This window comes from Penicillium hordei, assembly GCF_028827395.1.
Source record: "Penicillium hordei strain IBT 12815 chromosome Unknown utg000002l_segment0_segment0, whole genome shotgun sequence".
NCBI lineage: Eukaryota > Fungi > Ascomycota > Eurotiomycetes > Eurotiales > Aspergillaceae > Penicillium > Penicillium hordei.
This window is the reverse complement of record NW_026623143.1, coordinates 434787-454756: the sequence shown is the minus strand read 5'-3', so window position 1 is coordinate 454756 and position 19970 is coordinate 434787. Positions and strand designations below refer to the sequence as shown.

Genomic DNA, 19970 nt, shown 5'->3' with positions numbered 1-19970 from the left:
GGTCCCAAACATCCGCGACGGCTCCGTTTTCATTTAGCGCGAACGAACCGGAGTCACCTGCCTTAATAACTAGACCGTTGAACACCGATAGAAAGATATCTCTCGGTTTCATTACTTTTCATGTCAAATAATTCCTCCAAGGCTGAATTATACAACTACCATGACATCACTAGGGGTTTGTCATCTGCAAGAACATTCAGAATAATCAGATTGTATTAACATTCAGCCGAAATAGAATAATGTCCAGGAATAAAATGAATGTGCAAGGTTCCTAGACGCCATCGCTCTGCGTCCATACATATATAGACAATGTAAAATGCCAACAGTACATCCATATCTCTTCAACTTCGATAACTATCCATAAAGCATATCTCAGAACTTTCGCGACGAGCGTCTCTTCTTTTGACTGGAAGGACTAATACTCACTTCCACCAGGTGCTGGAGCCTCCCCGTAGAAGCTCGGGGTGGACGTCCAGACGAGTGAGGAATGTCCTCATCACGTTGCGATTTCCCATACACTGCAGATTTGGAGCGCTGTGATGGGTTCGAATTGGAGATGCTGGGTTCAGGTGATTCACGTGGGCTGGAAGTGAGGTCGATCACTTCGGATGCCTGGGAGGCGGGGATTTGGGAGGTGGATTTGGATTCATGCACCCGCTGGGAAAGTTTGGAGCGAGTAGATGCGGCGGGGGACCCCGTTTCAAATGCCGAAGGGAATGAGGCTTGTTTTTGAGACTGGGCATCCTGCTCGGCACTCATTGGTGGGTTGGGAGAGCGCGAATTGGATACTCGTGGGGAGTCAAGTGGTGAGAAATTGAGGTCCAGGTAGGAGTGCTGTACACTGTCTTCCAACCGCTCGGGACTCTGATTGCCTTCACTGTTGTTGTCTTTATTGTTGTCGCCTTCGCTGTTGTTGTCGTCGTCGTCGTCATCGTCGTTGTCGTCGCTGTCGTCGCTGTCGTTGTCTTCGCTGTTGTTGTTGTTGCCGTCGTCTTTGTTGTTGTCGGCATCGCTCGTGACGAGTGAATCGCCTGGCTCCGATGGACCATTCCTTAATCTGTTTAAAAGACCTCTCCACGATTCAGAAGAGCTGTTGGGAGGCGCATTTTCCTTCTCTTTCCTCGTATCTCTTTTCACAAACAGAGAGTCAGAATCAGACGCACCATCGTTACCATTACGGTCAATGGTGGACAAGAGTGAACCAGACTGAGGACCGCTCTCCCCCGACTCGCCAGGCGGCACGAGATTTTCTTTAACAACCTGGCGTTCATGCTCTTGAAGGTCAGACATTTCTTGGTCCTCAGGATCATCGGCAAAGGATTGATTTGCAGAAGCATATGACATCGCGGAAGGATCCTCGTCCCGGCCGACTAAAGCAGATGGCGTTTCTCCTCCGATGAGAGTATGGCCTTCAAGCTCGCGACTGAGCTCAACACCAGGGGTCATTTGCTGCCAGGATCGAGCAGAGTGAAATCCAGTGAAAGAAGGCGAAGGGATTGGAGGTGTAATACTGCGCTCATCAGACCCTCTCTGGACTTGGATCTGCGGCACACCTCTGCCAGGAGTTTGTTGGATAGGTTCATCGGGCATTCCCGGGGATTCACGCGGGGACTCAAGACTGCTGACTTCATTTCCAATGGTGACAAAGGTTGTGTCGTCAAGGTACATTTCCTCAGAAAGGACTGGTTGAGCATTCGGTACGGATTCTTGAACTACAGAGACACTTGGACATGTAAGCATGAGCCATCAATCAGAGTTTATTTCACTGACATGCTACCTTCTCGAGTATTATTCTGGTCCTCAGATTCAGCACCCGACTGTGCTGCGGGTTGAAGAAGCTTCGGATCGCTGAGTTCCGCAAAGGCAAGCTCCCGATAGCCGTCGTCCTCTCCCTCGTCATTTGCTAGGTCTGGTACTTCAAACTTGCTGAATTGACGGGGCTCGTAGTCATACTCGGATGCTGAACGGGGCTTTCGGTCTCGCTTGGCCAGTAGTACATTAATCACTCCATGATCTTTAACAGAGCGCACCTCAGCTACTCGGTACTCAGACATCTGAGGCTGCCAGTTCGTGGCTTTGGACATGTCTAGCTGCCGGAATGCAATGATTGCGCCGACCTTCACTTCGCTCTCGGCCAAATCAGGCACAGAACTTATGTCGGCAGGGATCGCAGGTAGGTCATCGAAGGTAGATTTTTCAGGTTCAGGAGCATCGTCATAATTCATCTGATCTCCTTCAGCTTCGCCTGCATAATGACCCTCATAGTAGGGGGCAGCTTCGCCTTCCCAATGACCCTGATAATGCGGATCGGCCTCACCTTCGTAATGACCCTCATGATTGGCTTGGTTATCTCCGCCTTGGTATTGCTCATCATGGCCGTAGTAATTCCCATTTTCATCGTGTTCCTCCTGTTCCTCATATTCTTCGTAGACCTGAACACGCTGCTTTCTCTTCCGTTTCTTGTTGGGGCCCTTGAGCTCACGGATCAATGCGTTGGCTTCTTGGTCCCAACGTTGAACAAAAGGATAAGGAGGCGCGGTCATATCAACTTGGGGGTAGAGACACTCGACAGCACGGATGACAAGCTTGTTTTGCCAATCAATGTCGGACGCATCTTCGTCCTCTTGCATCTGGTCGGTCTCTTCTTGGGTGTCTTGCTTAGAAGGTTTGTTTCGGCGCCCGCATGCACTAGCTTTGGCAGCGAGCTTTCTCCGTGTTTCCTCTTCGTCTTCCTTGGTCTTCGGGGTTCGCATTCCGAGAGACCCAAACAGCATGCGTCGTGAGCTAGCTATGTCCAGGGTACGTCGGTTCGAAGGCTCCTGCTCCGGCTGGTCTTTGCCGGGCACTTCTTGTGAAACAGGGGTCTCTCCGACGGCAGATGCGGCAGGTGGGACATTTTCCTTCTCCGAGGTCTCGGTTACATCAACACCATTACCCGAGGCAAGATCGCGAAGCAGTTTCTGGCGCTTGGCTTCGAACTCTTTCTGATCCCGTTCTTTCTTTTCTCTCTTTTGCTTCTTGCTAGAAGATTCAGCAGATACCTGTTCCGGTTCCACAGGTTCTTGGGGTTTCACAAATGGCTCCGGGTTAAGGTATTGTTCCGGAGTATGCCAGCCTCCGTGGCTGCTCTCCCACTCCCGCAATGCATCGAAGCCTGCTTTTTCGGGGAGAGCACCAAGCTCCTTGAGCTTTGATAAACGGCGGCGTAGTTTGATACGATTGTTACTCTTTTTGGTGCGGATGGACCCTTCACCAGGAGCGCCCACAGAAACTGGTTGCACTTTTTTGACAGGCGCGGCGGCTTCCTCTTCGGAATCCGAGTCTGATGAATCGGAATCTTCGGAGCTTGAGGATGAATCAGAATCAGAATCAGGTGCCTCTGCCGCTGGCTCCACCTCGCTCGAAGAATCATCATCGGAATCATCATCGGAATCATCATCGGAGTCACTATCGGAGGAAGACGCAGACGAGTCGGATGAATCAGAGTCAGAAGTTTCAGCAGCACTTTCCTCCACCTGTGGCGCCTGCGGAACCTGGGGAACTTGTGGGAGATCAGGCATATCCTCGTCCTCCTGCTCATCTCCCTTGTTGAACCTCACAGCCTTGGATGTCCTGGGGGATGAGTCTTCTGCGCGAGACCGCTTGCTGGAAAGAGATGAGGCAGCTGCAAGTGAACCCTTGGAAGTTGGTCGCTTTACTATCGAGGTAGCACGTAGTGGGTGCCCACTGGCATTCCGAGTCTGGTTTCTGATGTCAACAAATTGAGAAGGTTCTTCAAAGTCCTCTTTGAGCGCTTGGAGTTCGCTCTCTAATTCATCTTCCTCGATTTCAGGCATCTCAGACATGTCCGCTTCACTGTCAGATTCCGCAGTGTGGTCAACAGGATGGCGAATAACAGTGGCCATAGATTCTTCATGCTCGGGAGGCACAATAGAAAGTTCCTTTCCGAACCCGGTGTTTGGAGGCGGAAGCCACTCTCCATCACCTTCCTCGTCGGCATGTACTTCGTCGGCCACAAACTCTGGAGCGTGCTCCCAGCCAGAGAAAACCGTGCGTCGTTTCTTCCTTGGGGGTATGGTAATTGCAGGTCGCGTAGAGGTAGTTCTTTTCAGGAACGGTGACCCAAAAGGCACGCCGTCGATCAGATGCTTGCCCTCGGCAGTAATTTGGTGGCGACCACAGAGCCTTCTGGTCCGAAGATCTGCTAATTGAAGGGCGCGGATACTAGAAGGTGAGAAGTTAGTTCAGTGTACAGTATTAGAACAATCATTAGATGCACATACACAACTTCGTCTCCATCTCGGAGCAACCCATCAACCTCCATAAAATGAAGGCATTCCGAGCCAGCAACTTCGACGACGTAATCTTCCAATCCCCACTGGCCACTGAATTCCGCGTCAAAGATACTTGGTTCTGTTTCTAGCGGCACAACTTCATTCACATCCTCGAGTAGTTGTGCAACCGTGTACCCGCCATTCGAGAAGGCGATGTTCGGGGTGCGAGACGATGCGACAGCTGCTGTTGATGCCGGGCGTTGAGTCCCATACTCGCCTAGTACAGAAGTAGACGAAGTCGTCGTCCAGAGAATGCGCGTGACCGGCAGGCCATGCCGTGAGATAACAAGGTGGAGACGCATGGTGGATGGTCAGTCGCGAGCTAAATCATTGACGCGGTGAACGGACTTTTTTCGTGTTGCTGTTGGGAGATTTCAAGTCGAGTACTCGGTAATGTTTCGGTGCGGGGTTAATCAAGTCCGATCTGGTCTAACGGAGTTTTGATTAAGATACAATGTGAGGACAGATGCCCATAGGATTGGACATGAGCTGTGGAAGAAGAAAGCAGAGCTCAATCCGCGTGGAGGATGCGCTAGCCGTTTTTGGATTAGCGCACATCATGTTCCTTTTTATATACATCTTATGCCTTGCGACGTCTTTTTCGGTAGTCTTTTTCGATGTCTTTTCAGATGTCTATTTCCCCCAGTTGTATCTAGCTGTAGATAGCTATAGAAGAAAACGGTTTAAAAATCTGCAAATCGACAGTTTCTATGTATAACCTTAGACTGGGCAGATGCCCAGGTGCCTTCTGATTGCATCAACCTATTCATACATAACTAACTCTACTTAATTACCTAACTAAGTATGTAGTAATTTCTAGTAATAGAGGATCTGGAACTTGTAAACGTTTTCCTCCCGCACCTCAGCCATTGATTCTCTTACACATCCTCACCAAGGATACTCTCATCACGTTAATAGTAAAACCAACATGACATCTCAATTCGAATACCTCACCGACCTTGATGGGACTAAGATGACGCTTGATGCTGTTACCGAAGAGGTGTTTCACTTCCCCGCCCAGACCTGGGTAATTGTTGAGAAGCTGAAGAGGATCCATATCGGTTGATCCCAAAAGATGCCAGCAATGGTATTGGAGTCTCAGACACTGTAGCAAAGTTCCTTTGTCGTCCCGCCGGTCCCGGCAATGAAGCCAAGTTCGCCTTCATGCGCATCCACCAACAAGTACCTAATGCTGGTACCGAATTTAAGAAGGCAAGCCTTGGGGCTAGCCGGCTGTCGAGGAACCAGAGAACCGAGAACTGATCGCCCTAAAGTATTTCCTGATACACGGATGTGAGGTCGTCCCGAGACTACGGGGCTATTAGTAAAGCAAGCAGAAGGAAGACGACCTAGTTCCTGGGGGATTTGTTACCTATGTTGTCTGGGAGAAAGTTCCTGGCGATTCCTTTGATCATCTCAAATTCCGGCTTCGGCCCTTCAACGAGAGAGAGGCCATCCGTGACAAGTTTCGTCGGGTATTCACCTATATTTCAAAATAGGGGAGTATTATCTAACACTCTATAGGCACATCTCCGGGATTAGATTCCCATATCGTCCTGACGAACCGCAGGAGTGGCAAGATCGCTTCTTTTATCGATTTGCACTTGCCCCCCCAGACCGGAACCCCGGTGCTCTTATGCCAGGCATCGAAAGAAACAAAGCAGATTGGAAGGAAGATGAGAACGGCTGGGTGTTGCAGGAGGTTTGGTCACACTGAGCGCTATGATATGACGAATGCTACTTTTCTTGCCCCTTTGATTATTAACTTTGACTTTGGGATAAGGTGCGTTCAAACTATATGGTCTTTATCTCACATAGCCATAGCACCTACGTGGGCATATATACTGAAAACTTTGGCTCTTGAAGTTTGGCTCCCACAATATCATAGTACCGGTAGCCTTGTGGTATCCCCTTCTGATTGCCTTGAAATAAAGGATATGTCGACCTCTTGCTGGCGGCCGTTGTACCTTGCAGGGGAGTGTGAAATCCATTGGGCCGAAATGTGACGAAGCTTTAAGAAAATATACAGTGTTAGACCAGGTCAAGAAACAATCACTGTGACCACTCTAAGTAGCATACCCGATAATTTACATTGATAAACGGGAAATGGATATCATGTGTGAGATATCCCCGTAAAAAAAACCTATGTCTGTACTGGCCTGATGCACACTGAATGATATCGGCTTCATTGAATTGGGCTCATTCTTCAGACTAAGTGTATTTCAACAAATTATCGCATCGAACAGGCGCTACACCCGATGAGTTCAATTAAAGATCCCTTAGACACTAACCCCTCCATAGACCAAGGATGAATTTCAAGAACAAGAGATATTAAAAACACTTTTCATCACTGAAATTTGATGGGGTATCGAGTTCGAAGGTAGCAATAATGCATTTTGTTTGATGGGTAATGCCATGAGTGCGGGAATAACCACTGGCAAAGTACTATGAAGCTCCAATTTATTTCAAACCCGAACACTGAGCGTGAAAGAGGAGTAAACATGACCAAATTAGTGAAATCAAACCACCTATTGAGTCAATTAGCCTCAAGGGTTTGAACTTCGCGGTACAGGCTTCCGATTAGGAACACCCAAGTTCATGGGGCGAAGGTTATTCCGTGAAGGCTGGCGTTGCACAGCTTGAGGGACGTTCAACTGATTTCCCGCAACAGGCTCATATTGCGGCGGGCTTTCTTCATCAACGGTGTTCCGAGGAAGTTTCATCATGCTCGCGGGACGTCTCACGGGGGATGCGGGAGGCGATCCAGATGGTGACTCCGGGGGTGTGGTAGGTAGCATGTCGAAAGACTCTGTGGAAGCACGATTGTCTCGACGAGGCGCCGAGGATCCTTCTGCCGCGGGCTCATCCTCAAGCGCCTTACCCGGTTGGGCTGCGGACTTGGAATCAGTTCCAGATTCTACTGTGTGCTGTGATGAGGCGTCTGGTGGGTGATACTCGCGGCGTGGTCCATCCACTGGACTCAAGTGGTCTCCCATAGTATCCTCGTAACTGGGTGGTGCGTCATCATATACGTCTCCAGAATTGACTGGTACAGGCTCGCCGGTTGGCCGTGGTGGCATGGGTGGTCGGCTGCCTCCCCTCTCTGCTGGCAAGCTGGGCTGGGGTTTCTGTTTAGAGGACGACGATGATGGCTGAAGTGATGCAGCGGCCATCGCATCCAGGAGGGCCTGTGGAGGAGCGATTCCTGAGAATACTCTGACTGGCATTCGCAGGGGCAGGACAATAAGTTGAGGCTATGCCATGGTCAGCCAAGAGACAACTCTAGGGGTTGGTGATTCAACATACCTGGAATCCATGGGTCAAGCCCACTCGGATTTCCAGCTCGTAAGATCTTTCAATGTTACATGTCTCAAAGGACGGCGCCACCGAGTTAGGTAAGGGATACCGATTCCACAGTGTTGGATCAATAGTCCAATCAGTGCCTACAGGGTCCCCTGGCTTGCCTAACGGGATATTCATATTGCTGCGGCTCATAATAACCCATGAGTTAATTTCAGTGCGGTTGAGATCATGAGCCAAAATTTTTGTGTATGATATTAGTTCCACCTGCAACATCTGAAGGAAGATTGCGTCCGGTCCCTCGCTCAGCCTTTTGGCGAGGAGACGGAGGGGGACAGGTTCGTTGCAAGTGAGAATAGACGGGTTGGGGAGTCGAGCATCCACAGACACCCGAGGAGGCTCTGCATATGACTCTCGGGGTGTAGAAGAAGATCCCCGCGAGAAGATACTTTTTTTCTTAGATGCCATATGGATTTTGGAGAATTGGTGTTGCCGCCTGGCGTAGGTTTCCTCATTGGGATTCCCGACTCTTGGTGGCTCAATTGGAAGGAAATTAAGGGGCACAATCTAAGAAGCCAATTAGCGAGTGCGATAATCGCGTATTATCTGAGCATATCACTTACCGATCTGATATTTTCTTTGTAGAACTGCGGCCGGATGACTGTCGCCTTGACGAAGTATTTAATATCTGCTACGCCCGGGAACCCGCTTAAAGATGGCGGGAGAGTCTTTCTGACGTGTCGATTGGTGTCCTTAGCCACCTCAACTTTCAACCCGGAGAAGTTTAGATTGGTGAGCATGCTGTTGGTGCTGCTGCATGAATTATTGAAGGGGAACTAGTAAAGCGTTAAAAGTGTTCTAATTGCCATAGAAAAGACTCTTTAGATTCTTTACCTTGAATTCGAAAGGGTACTCATATGACCCTGCGGCAAAGGTATATGTAGGCGCAGGGGACTCATTCTGCATCACACCTGGTGTCGGGAAGACGGTAGCAACCTTGTACAATATCTGCATTCGTTCGTTAACCAATGTTCCCGTCCATATTTATCTCGCCGATAAGTACGATAAACCACATCCTCTCACCTTGTGAACCTCAAGCTCCGTTCGCTTTTTGTCCGAGTGCACATTTTGGGGGTTCTTGGGACCGGATAGACGAGTGCGGCTCTCGCACTCCAGTTTAACCTGAATGGCCCCAATGGCTGCTTCCGTCGGTAGCTTTAGCACAACCTTGCCCTTGAGGAAGTCCAGGTTTGTATAATGGGTGTGACGGCTGTCCAAGACGATATTTGCGGACATGGCGGCGGGCGCCCGGGCCCTGGCGGGGCTCTCACTTCGGTTGGTGCCGACGTTCGAAGGTCAAATGGGGGAAACACGGTCGCTGGAAAACAATGCGACAAGTATTAAGCTGTTGGAAGATGCAAGTAAGGCAATCTCAGGACGAGATGTGGGCCTGTGAGATGAGGGGGGAAATGTGGATTATATGCGAAAGATCCCCGAATGACGTTTTGAGCGTTCGCGGGATCAACTGATTGCCAAGCAATATGCAACTGCCACAGTCAGTCTCCAGCATAATCAGGGACTTTTACAGGATTGAAGGCTAGAGGTCTGGATTAGACGGAGATGCTGCGCCTCAACCACATCACAGCCACATTTCTAAGACAACGGTCTCAATTCCGCTAGTACCCGAAAACTATAAGTTCGACGGTTTGTGTATGTACACTCCTTCATAGCTACATACCTGGGTAAATAAATTATTTGAAATGCAATCGTCTATTTTACTAGTTAACAAATTTACTGGATTTCATACAATAATATGTCTATACATATATGTACGTAGGTAAGAAGAGGAAGAAAAAAATATCCGGTTTCCAACTCCAGGCACCAGAATTTCCCATATCAAATCCGAATCCAGCCACAACATGAAGGAAATCCAATTATATCTTTCTCAAAGTCCCTCTTTGGCCAACATGTCTAGTGAATAGGCAGCTTATTAGTCTCAAGTGACCCAATCAGACCGTAACACATACCTGCAATATCCAAGTAAAATGCAATGGCGTTAAACCTGCATGAAAATCAGCCTTATTCCCAAAATATCATCTGCAATCAACTGACTTCCGTTTGTTGCCTGTTACTTCTCCGACTAGCCACTTAAGCCGGTTGGTCCAGTTGATCAGGTCTAGATGGCTCACGCCCATCAAGGTTCCTTTGTAGCCTGCATCGCCTCCCCAGCGGCTGCTAGACACACTGACTAGGCCATCATTGGGTCCTTCAATTTCCGCAAGTACTCGGTGTGAAAGCCGAAAGGCAGACCATATACTTGGCTCCATTGCTGCTCCATAGGAGAAATATCTAGGGAATGTTGGCAGGGCGTAAAGTGGGGAGAATATGTAGCACGTACCTGACATCATCTACATCTGGGGTATTGGGGTTGAAGGTCTCGGTCATGTATTTCCTTGTTAGTTGAGCGAATGCACCTGTCTCGACACTGAGTCGATTAAGGGCATAATAGATCTGAGGTAGGCGATCGGCTGCACAGAAATCAATGTTATCTTCTAAGTCATCCCAGTAAGCGAGTAAATAGTGACTAACCTCCAATTTGATCAAGTACATAGTCCGCCACAGATGAACCTGCTAGACAGTTAGCACGAAGGCGAATGAAAAGCTATGATGGACCAGACCTCGATGCGGAGATGCGATAGTGGTCAGTGACAAGACTTTGAACTTCTCCGGCCGTATGTGACTAATCATATATCGTGAATCAAGACCACTTTGCAAGCCATTAATTAGCTTGCGCTATAGATTATGATCCTCTTGTTATGCCTCACCCCTAGTCACAGATAAGCATTGACTCTATCACAATGATTAAGGGGTCTCACCATGCTATGCCTATACAGAAATCAGTCAGAATATGTCGATATGCGTAACCAGGAAATGAAGGTAACATACGCAATGATATTAACATCTTTCCCTTGAGCATCGGCCTCAATATTTCGGGCCAATTGTTCAGCCCGTGCCTCAATAGAGCCTGACGGGGGTACTGTCGCCGTAATAACTTCAATACCTCGCGCAGTCAATGCCTCTTTAATTCCACGCCAGTACTGAACACCGGGTAGATATGGGCCAGCAAGGCGTAGTTCATCAAACCCGAGCAAGCCATGGGCGAGAACGACAGGGTATTTTGGTGCAGCTAATCGCGAGTCAGCAATTGTCCACACCATTCAAGTCTAAAGGAACAAACCATATTTATCACGGATGATTGAGTACTCATCAACAATTACTTTGCCATGGTCCTCTAATCGCGGCTCGAGACTTGGTCTGGGTCTGCGTGGAGACCCGTGATACCACCTGTTGTTAGAGTGGCATACAGTCTGGCCATATGAGTAGCAGGCTATTGAAGACCGTTTCAGTGCATTCCGCGTAAGAATTGCATATTTCATTGTTCTGCGTCGTCCGCAGATAGGTTGTCGAACGAGACCTGGGCGCGGAATGACGCAACGCGAAACAGTGTTGGTGCCTCAGGCCAACATGGACTATACTTCTGTTGCTTATACCACCAAGAGCGTAACCTATGCAAAAGGGAAAGAAAAGTTTACTCAGCTAACCCTTCGAAAGTTGATTCATTATAACAAGTGACTTTTACAGGGGAAATAATTCGAAATGACAATCAATCATCTCAAGATCTACTAATAGACAAATTCCAACAGCCACTCTCGCATCGCAGCAATTTTGACGATCCTATGGAATAATGTAGTCACGGTATACTTCAAAACTGTTGCAGAGAGACAGAATTAAAGTAGTAGCAAGAACTGTAACTGCCTTCTCTTGTGCTGCAATTGCCTGTTGTGGGGGCCACCGAACTGCTGGAGAGAACGGAGTGGCCCAGAAGAAAGACACGTAGGACAACATGGTGTTTTTGGAACATACCATTGCTAGAAATCTGAAATTGTCTTGTACCGAACAAGCAGGATGTCCTATAAGACGCAACTGATATAGCCTGGCAGTGGATCTGAGTGGTAGAGACACCCCTTAAACCAATAGCGCCACTGGTGCCAGCATGTGTTGCCAATGGTGCCTCTTAGCCCTGAGATACATCCAACGGGAGCGGGTATTTACACCTGCGTAGGGGATCACATAGCGCATTGAATCATCCTGCGCCTTTCGTTGCCATCACCTGGTATCGAGTAAGAAGATATATGGGTATCAGGGGTGTTGTCTGGTTTGATGGATTGGTGATGTATTTCAAGTTCGCCGAAACATAGCCCTCTACAAGAGGTTAAGAGTAACCTGGGTCAATAAGGACGAATAAATATGTTGTGGCGGTCAATACTCAGACTGGCCGCAGATCGAAAAACCTAGATGCAAGCCAGACCCCCAGGAACACCATGAGATATAACATACGTATCCCAACATGAGTGAGACCTAGACCCCATCCGTCATATACACAGGGTTAAAATAAAAAGAAACTGATATTGTCCGACAATTGGATATCGATGAACAGACACGCAAGCGCATTCACGCGAGGAAAGAAAAGATAACCCAGAATATCTACATTATGCCTTGATCTTCTCAGACGCTACGGGCTTGACGTCGGTCGTCACACGAATGAGGTCTGCGATCACCTTGTCGCCCTGGTTCTTGCCGGCTTCCTTGATCTCCTGGAGCTTGACCTCGGCTTCCTTGTCGGCCTCCGCCTCGGATACCTTGTATCCGCTTGAGTGCTAGTGAAACAGTCAGGTTAGCACTGTGAAACCACCTGGTTATAACCGCCGTTTAGAAGCTGTATCTCACCTCGCCCTCGAACTTCTTGTACTCCTCTTCCTTCTGGTTCCTGTATTCCTCGATCTCCTTCTGGGCTTCTGACTTGGCGTCTCTTATCCGCTGGGTACGGTCTGTATAGTTGCGAAACAATTAGTTCGATGAAGCGAATGGCGACAGGTAGGTTTGTATTGCGTACACTCTCTGGCTAAATGTGAGGTGACGTATTAGTGTCTGTGATAGGCAGCGATGAGGGGTAAGCAGAAGTCGGACTTACCTTTCTGCACAATCTTCTGAGCCTCTCTCTCGGCCTGACAGTTCTGTGGTTAGCATCTCCGCGCTGCGCTCAACATACAACCAAGACCTACATCGAGGAGGGTCTGAATGCCCGCGGAGTTCTGAGCCGACTGTTGTTCACTGTTAGCAACTAGCCACCAATTCCGAGATAGACTGCTCACCATATTTGCGAGAGACCTCTGGGCTTTGAAAATAGGGTATAAGGAAAATAAGGCTGGAAAGGGACGATTAAACGGCGAGTCTGGAGCTCCGAGCCTAGGTCGATCGGAGCCACGCATCGCCCCCAGAGCGGTGGGGGTTCTGCCACCAAACGCCGCCCGGTGATCGATAAACTGATAATCCCGGACTCGTTTTGATGAACAGCTAACACGCCAGGACATTGTTTGTGACCAATTTGCTGAACCTCTGTGTCGAGCCGTGCTCTCACATATCCTGCCATGTCTCGCGCATCAAAACTCACATTAGCAGCCACTGGCCTCGGCACAATGGGTATTATCGGGTTTGTCCACTGGGCACAAGAGGCGGATAGAGCGGTATGTTACAGCATTAATGCTCTTTTCATGGTATGTACTGACTTTTTTTTTGATGTTAGGCTATGCACAAAGGAGTCGAACGCGATATGGAAAAGCAGCGTGTCCGACTAGAACGCCAGGCCGACTTTGAAATGCAAAAGGCCCTCGAGCAGGAGTACCTCAAGCTCCAGACGGTACATAGCACCACCGGCGACTCAAATACAACCAGTCACAACACAAATCCTGGATCATAATGCATGTGTTTGACTGTGGATATCAAGCTGCGTTCTTTCGCGCGATCCAGTTCGCGATTTGATCTGGATGCGTTCTGGCTATACCAATGAATTCAATTCAACGGGCGGCCAGGTCGCTGATGCATGGGAACAAGGAGTTAAAGCTGTTTGCATATGTGATGCTGTACAAATATTTGAAACCAGTGGTGTATACTATACCCTCATCTGTACCATATAAAATGAAAATCGTCTCTCTACCGGTTTAGGTACTATTTAACCGATATCTTATGCCCAATGCTGTAGTTTCCAGGTAATCCGGGTTGCCCCATGATCCCAAAACAAGGTTAAGACCTATAGTATATACACCAGTGCGGTGACAATAATCGGACATTCTGTTATGATTATTTGGTCTATAATATAGTATGGGGCCATGTAGTGTGGGCGGTTAAATGCTCTAATATAATATATTACGTGTTATTATTAGTCGCAGGTATGTTTCTTTAGAGACCTGGTAACCTTTCTTCTTATCATCAATCTACTTCCCACCCCCACTGAAGGTGTTCCTGGACACCACCGTTACGAGCTTCATACGCGCCATGTGGGCAGTGGGCCCGGACCCGTACGCAACACAGCTTTTCATGGGTTCTAGACTAAATGAGCTTTTTGCTTACAATTATTGAACTAATATCTATTTATAAACCAACTTAATTGGATTTTATTCATCGCTAACGATTGGATATGGTTGAGTTGCCGAAAACGGCATTCCCAATCCGGAAGTACGGATTCATACAACACGAGCCGAATCAAATATTTCGACTCTAAATCTAGCAATAATCTCATCTATCTCAAGCAAGCATTATTTTTCATCTTCTCATCTACCATGAAAAGCCTGGTACCTGCGCGGTAATGCCGGCCATGATTCAACGAATGGCATTCAAACAACGACCCTTGAACATCATCCTGGTATTTCTATCAGTTATATGTGTTTTGAGGGTCTCAATCAAGTCTTACAAGACGTTTAATATCCCCCAGTCAGATGATACTCCCAGCAACAAGTTGCAAAGAGTCGCCAAAGTTTCCATGCTATACGGAGAGACGAATCATATGTACGAAAGAGCGCTGCAAAGCCATGAACGCCACGGGAAACGATGGGGTTACCCCATGCATATCCTGCGACAGGATATCTCGGTCGGATTTTGGAATAAACCGAGCTATCTGCTATCTTTAGTAATCAATGAATTGACCAAGCCAGCTGGCGAGAGAATGGAATGGTTGATGTATGTCTTATTTTTCTTTTTTCTTGTGCTTGAGAAATACTGACTCTTACAGGTGGGTAGATGCAGACTCGATTATACTAAACAATGACATCCCCGTTGAAATCTTCCTTCCGCCATCAGACCTAAAAGGTATCCACTTGGTAGCAACCCAGGACCAAAATGGCCTCAACACGGGAATCATGTTCCTCCACGTCCATTCTTGGATGATCAGTTTCCTTACCGAAACGATGGGCTACCCTCTTTATCTCCCTCAGGTTGACCTCGGTCGATCTGCCGACCAGGAAGGCATGAGACGTGTGCTCAACAAGACGACCGGGGGTCCAAAGGGACAGGGTTACGCGGATGGAGTCTCCTACCTGCCACGGCCATGGATCAACACCTACGAATGGGACTGGGCGTATGAAGGCAAAAGGGGAGATCTGCTTGTGCACTTCCCGGGCCTGGAGGAGCGCCGATGGCCGCACATGGCAAAATGGTTGGATATCGTCGAGACGACTCCTCATGAGTGGAATTTGCCTCTTGAGGAAACTGGATATCTCAACAAGACCACAGTGTACTGGTCGCAGATACGAAGTGCGAAGGAAAGTATCAAGTCTGTGGAGAAGAAACTGCAGTCTGGGGAGGCAGTGGCCGGAAATACTAAGGAGGCAGTCAGTGCACTCAAGAAAGCAGTGCGTGAGAAATCAGACAATATGGAGCTGGTACAGCAACTGCTCCAGGATCTTAATGCGTTGATCGGGATAGCCTAGGCCTTTGCTCAATATGGGAGGTAACATTCGTTATTGGCTTGTTCAAGATGTCTCTCATTGGATGAAATATTTCAAAATCTAGATCAATTTAAGCAAATTGTCTTATTAGTTTACCTTCCCAAACCTCCGTTTCAGAAAATTGCAACGCGATATATCTCAAGAGGTCTATACACAAGCACTACTCCTTCGCCACCATTTTGTATGCTCAGCCCAAGAGTTTTGTAATCCAGGTGAGAACTCAGGCCGCTGCACATGTGTGGTTATATAGGAGCATTTAACCAATCGGCTAAAAGATCATAGCAACAATCGGAACCTCCGATTGTAGCTGTAGCGGGATATATACCAGGCCGTAGGCTTCGCTCGGGACCACACTTTCGCCGGTCTACGACACGTCACTGATTACAGGAGCTGCAGACTCCAGACAACAACGTGGATTTCCAAGGTTCGGTCTAAATGGATCGAGAAAGCTCTCCCGACTATAAGCAACTTTTTCTGAAGTCGCAGGAAGAAAAAAGACAGTCCACCCAAAATACGACCTTCATCGAATTCATCCGAACCTGCCATAAATTGCTTTCTCAGCCCTTGCAAGTCAGAACCTCATCGTGTTCTACCTAAGGGACGCTCCCCCTACCTAGAGAGAAGTCTTGTCCTATAAGACTTGATCGAGGGGAAGAGTGTCATGTAGTGCAGTAAAAAATATATAACTCAGTTTGCGATCACCTTCAACCGGACAGCGAGCATCCATACCGACTTTTCTGGCCTGTGACCGAAGTTTAAGGCGTTCCTAAATCATTGGGTATTCTACATTCTGAAGACGAGTTGGTAACTTACGAAAAACTTGGTGTTGAAAACCATGTGCGTAATATCATCTCAGAGCCGTGTAATCGATCCGAAGCTCAGCAGCATTTCAGACTTGGTAAAGGGGTCTCCTTTGAGAGTCATACCAATAGTTTGAAGCTGGTGCTCGTGATGATCCATCGCAACGACCGAGGCCTGATCGGTTCTGCATCCATCACAAACTAGATGGCAGTAGTGACGTTCTCATGACTGTCGAATATAAGCCACCCCACAAGCTCACTGTAGAGAATCTTACCTGCGGCCAATGAACTTCAGGGATGAAGTGGCCCAGCGAGAATATATCCCTACAGACAAAACATCAAAACTGCAATACAACGCAGAGCAGATGGTCGGGGCAGTCCTTGTTCAAGAATATCACGTTATGATCTGTGAAGGGCTTGAATACTCTTATGTGACTATTGGACTTGCGATAGTCCTTCTTCGTGTACCGCTCGAAGCCCCCGATACCCTATTATACTTTCTGTGAGAGCCCAACATGGAGGTGCAGGATGACTTGAACTACCGACAACCGACCACGGCTATCGCTCGAATCCTCTGTCTAGCTTTAATGAGCTGTCAATCTCATGTCCGCGATAATGCTTGGCGAAAGCAGGCTAAATCCAAACTATATACCTGGACAACCAGCTTTGCTCTTATACGGTCGCAGATCCCCGTGGTGGAGTTACAGGAAACCCCATCAGGTTCAGAATACACAGGCTCTGACTACGAACCATCATCATCTCCTCTGCAATCGCCCACGCCTAAGGCTCGGACACAGGTTGAAAGTGGCTGTGCGCCTTCACGAAACATCAACCATCCTCCAGATTCAGGCTCAGGCTCAGGCTCAGACTCGGATTTGAGCCAGGGAGCACCTGAACCTAGAAGAAAGCGAAATCTTAGCCAGGTCACATCATCCCCTCCTCAGCAATTGTCGCGGTCGGGAGGTTTTCGTCATAACCCAGGAGATCAGTCCCAACAACATACAATGCAGTTCTGTACCCAGAAGTGCTTGCTTGGACTTCAGCAGAATGACATCCTAGATGAAAATTGTTCGAATGTGGCTTTATATACACGTGGCCGAAGTAACAAACATCAAATCACGGCACCGGACTTTCTTCTCCAGCTCAACCAGCAATTGGATACAGATATCGATCAACATTGCACACCACTCAACAAGTGCGGGTCATATGGTGCATCTTTCAAGATCACATGTGCCGTCTATGGCTACACAGTCGTCGGCAAAGGGACTACAACGCATCTCTGGTCACAGGTTTCTCGCGAAATAGAAGTTTATCGTGTTCTTCAGAGAGCCCAGGGGTCAGCGATCCCTGTGTTTCTTGGCCCAATCGACCTAAATATGAGTTACTTCCTCCACGGGGCTGGTGAGGTTCGGCATATGTTACTCATGGAGTGGGTGAGACTATTAATAGTATAGAGCATTCTCCACAACTGCAAAGTCAGGTTCGACGCTCTAGGAAAGAAATAAATTCCCTGGGAGTGATGCATGGGGATCTTCGCTTAGACAATATACTGTGGAATGAGGTGTTGCAGCGTGTTCTAATCATCGACTTCCACCGTTCACAATTGAACTGCGAATTGAAGAGACGACAAGTTCGGTCAAAAAAGAGGAATTCAATAAACACAGCGTCGGAACCCCGGAAATCTATCCGGAAGAGCGTTTTAGTCAATGGCGCACTACATAATATAAGACTTGGACTGAACGGAAACGAGAAATAAATAAAGGCGTGTTAGTTCTCCGGAGCAAAAAGCGGCAAGAGGTGAGTACTTAAATGGAAGGGCAGGGGAAATCTGGCAGGTATTCGATACTTCATCAACATTATGTCATGTCAATCGACACCATACTCTATGCCAAATCTACAGATTGAATCTCCATTTCACATGCATACACTATCTCCATGCGCCATCCAAGATCAGGACTCATGTTTCCTCGCCGAGTCACCGCCATTTTTACTTCGAGCTTGATAGCGTGTGCGCTCTTCTGGGTCTACTCCTGCTTGAACAGTGTATTGATTTATCAACCATCCCAGTAGGAGACCATCCAAAGCAAAAGGTTGAAATTGAACACTGACTCTAGTATAGAAAACACTTTCAATGGACTATCAAAAGCTCCCCATACTCCTCCGCGGTCCACAAACTATACAATCCGTATATACATCCCATTACTAAACCCATATTTGTCGGCCGCACAGGGAAAATGTTTTGGCTTGCGGAACCATTGAGGTTCACCGAACCATTAGGCAAGAAGATCCTCATTCTAGACGTCGACAGCCGCCATCTTGATGGCCCGAAGGGTGTTTTGAGCAAGGCTCCACTAAACGTGACCGGACTTCCCCCAGATACAAGTGGAAGACTCAACCACTTCATGTTCGGTAGGTAGTTCCACTTCTATCTACTTCTACCTTGTGACTGACGAGCAAAGCAATGATTCACGGCTACGACTACCGACTCGTTCAAATCCCCAAAACAGTCGATCGATCTGGAACATGGACCAAAGTCACTGCGATCAGGGAAGCGTTGAGATACTACGAATACGTTGTATTCATAGATGCAGATGCCATGGTGCCCTACCCCAATCTACCCATGGAATGGCTATTCAACTATTGGGAGATCACTCCAGAGACTCTAGTTGCCATGGCTCTTGATCCAGACGCACCCCACAACCGTGACTGGAATAACCGCACACTTCTCAATACGGGCTTCATTATTGCCCAGCAGAGCACTCGTACCCATGAACTCTTTGAGGCGTGGGAGAGTTGTCCCAACGAAACGCGCTATCCGGAATGCAAGAGGTGGGGTGGGGAATGGCCACATGAGCAGTCTGCATTTGGGAACCATGTTAGATATGACTTCAACAGATCGGAAGACATTCGCGTCTTGTCTTGTGCAGAGGCAAATGGGTGCCCTGAGGTCGCAGCTACTGGGTGTGCTGGGGAGTTAGTGAGGCACTATTGGGGCGACAAGAGCTCGCTGCCCGCTGGTGTTGGGGATGCAGTCTTGCAGTGTTTTTTGCCGCAGTTGCACCGGAATTTTTATCACAATTCTCGGACTTTGGTGGTGAATAGGACTGAGCGTGTGTTTGCATGAAAACTATATGGAAGGGAATGATAGATTCTGAGATTATCCACCATGAAGGGCATTTACATTTATATGCAATTGTATGGTATATAACGCATAGAGGAGTGGTTGAATAGATTAAGTACTTTTGAGACGCAAATGTACTATAGGTTCTTTTGTTCACATCCAATATATATCTGAAGATGTATCAGTGCGACTTCAAGTTTGTTGCATAGCAAGACAATAAATAAAAACTTAAAAAGATGAAGCTGCTCATATAGGCCAATCTTCACTTTATCTCGGGAATCACAGAAGGCATCACACAAGTCATACCAATTTAAGGCTTCTATATCAAACCTGCCCAGGACATATAACGAGGCCGGCTACTCTCGGAGGCCGGTAGCATTCCGGCCTCCGAACGCTAGGGAAGTTAAATTTGTGCTTATCGTCCAATCAAAAGGCGGGATCTGGTCATCAATGCTTGGCAGCGCATGGACTATAAAGCATACATCATGGCTTGAGTAGACAACATTGCACATTTATCCGTAATAGACCATCATTAAGGGGCTAATTTCTTCGTTATAAGCATTTTGAACACCTG

General features: G+C 47.9%; 10 protein-coding genes across 10 annotated transcripts; 6 read left to right on the top strand and 4 right to left on the bottom strand.

The window, feature by feature from the left end:
- Nucleotides 1–372: 372 nt before the first annotated feature.
- Nucleotides 373–4636, bottom strand: N7537_003498 (uncharacterized protein; the record flags this gene model as incomplete). The annotated part of the gene is made up of 3 exons (XM_056894556.1): nt 373–1723; nt 1771–4224; nt 4284–4636. 3 exons carry the CDS (start codon nt 4634–4636, stop codon nt 373–375), a joined length of 4158 nt encoding a protein of 1385 aa, XP_056754304.1.
- A 626-nt stretch (nt 4637–5262) lies between these two features.
- N7537_003497 (uncharacterized protein) lies at nt 5263–6051 on the top strand (the record flags this gene model as incomplete). Its single annotated transcript, XM_056894555.1, has 3 exons — nt 5263–5361; nt 5672–5799; nt 5859–6051. The coding sequence occupies 3 exons, from the start codon at nt 5263–5265 to the stop codon at nt 6049–6051; spliced, it is 420 nt and encodes a 139-aa protein (XP_056754303.1).
- Nucleotides 6052–6880: 829 nt separating this feature from the next.
- Nucleotides 6881–8930, bottom strand: N7537_003496 (arrestin (or S-antigen), N-terminal domain protein; the record flags this gene model as incomplete). Its single annotated transcript, XM_056894554.1, has 5 exons — nt 6881–7588; nt 7641–8201; nt 8258–8470; nt 8529–8642; nt 8718–8930. The coding sequence occupies 5 exons, from the start codon at nt 8928–8930 to the stop codon at nt 6881–6883; spliced, it is 1809 nt and encodes a 602-aa protein (XP_056754302.1).
- A 649-nt stretch (nt 8931–9579) lies between these two features.
- On the bottom strand, nt 9580–11071 carry N7537_003495 (triglyceride lipase; the record flags this gene model as incomplete). Its single annotated transcript, XM_056894553.1, has 9 exons — nt 9580–9605; nt 9662–9696; nt 9747–9983; nt 10033–10162; nt 10224–10262; nt 10313–10427; nt 10511–10520; nt 10581–10821; nt 10873–11071. 9 exons carry the CDS (start codon nt 11069–11071, stop codon nt 9580–9582), a joined length of 1032 nt encoding a protein of 343 aa, XP_056754301.1.
- Nucleotides 11072–12184: 1113 nt separating this feature from the next.
- N7537_003494 (uncharacterized protein) lies at nt 12185–12850 on the bottom strand (the record flags this gene model as incomplete). The annotated part of the gene is made up of 6 exons (XM_056894552.1): nt 12185–12352; nt 12423–12523; nt 12589–12597; nt 12667–12700; nt 12758–12796; nt 12848–12850. The coding sequence occupies 6 exons, from the start codon at nt 12848–12850 to the stop codon at nt 12185–12187; spliced, it is 354 nt and encodes a 117-aa protein (XP_056754300.1).
- Nucleotides 12851–13123: 273 nt separating this feature from the next.
- N7537_003493 (protein PET117) lies at nt 13124–13452 on the top strand (the record flags this gene model as incomplete). Its single annotated transcript, XM_056894551.1, has 2 exons — nt 13124–13219; nt 13279–13452. 2 exons carry the CDS (start codon nt 13124–13126, stop codon nt 13450–13452), a joined length of 270 nt encoding a protein of 89 aa, XP_056754299.1.
- A 1083-nt stretch (nt 13453–14535) lies between these two features.
- N7537_003492 (glycosyltransferase family 34 protein) lies at nt 14536–15457 on the top strand (the record flags this gene model as incomplete). The annotated part of the gene is made up of 2 exons (XM_056894550.1): nt 14536–14708; nt 14761–15457. The coding sequence occupies 2 exons, from the start codon at nt 14536–14538 to the stop codon at nt 15455–15457; spliced, it is 870 nt and encodes a 289-aa protein (XP_056754298.1).
- A 1333-nt stretch (nt 15458–16790) lies between these two features.
- N7537_003491 (uncharacterized protein) lies at nt 16791–17326 on the top strand (the record flags this gene model as incomplete). Its single annotated transcript, XM_056894549.1, has 2 exons — nt 16791–17238; nt 17286–17326. 2 exons carry the CDS (start codon nt 16791–16793, stop codon nt 17324–17326), a joined length of 489 nt encoding a protein of 162 aa, XP_056754297.1.
- Nucleotides 17327–18509: 1183 nt separating this feature from the next.
- N7537_003490 (uncharacterized protein) lies at nt 18510–18692 on the top strand (the record flags this gene model as incomplete). The annotated part of the gene is made up of 1 exon (XM_056894548.1): nt 18510–18692. The coding sequence occupies one exon, from the start codon at nt 18510–18512 to the stop codon at nt 18690–18692; it is 183 nt and encodes a 60-aa protein (XP_056754296.1).
- Nucleotides 18693–18736: 44 nt separating this feature from the next.
- On the top strand, nt 18737–19399 carry N7537_003489 (uncharacterized protein; the record flags this gene model as incomplete). The annotated part of the gene is made up of 1 exon (XM_056894547.1): nt 18737–19399. One exon carries the CDS (start codon nt 18737–18739, stop codon nt 19397–19399), a length of 663 nt encoding a protein of 220 aa, XP_056754295.1.
- Nucleotides 19400–19970: the final 571 nt, after the last annotated feature.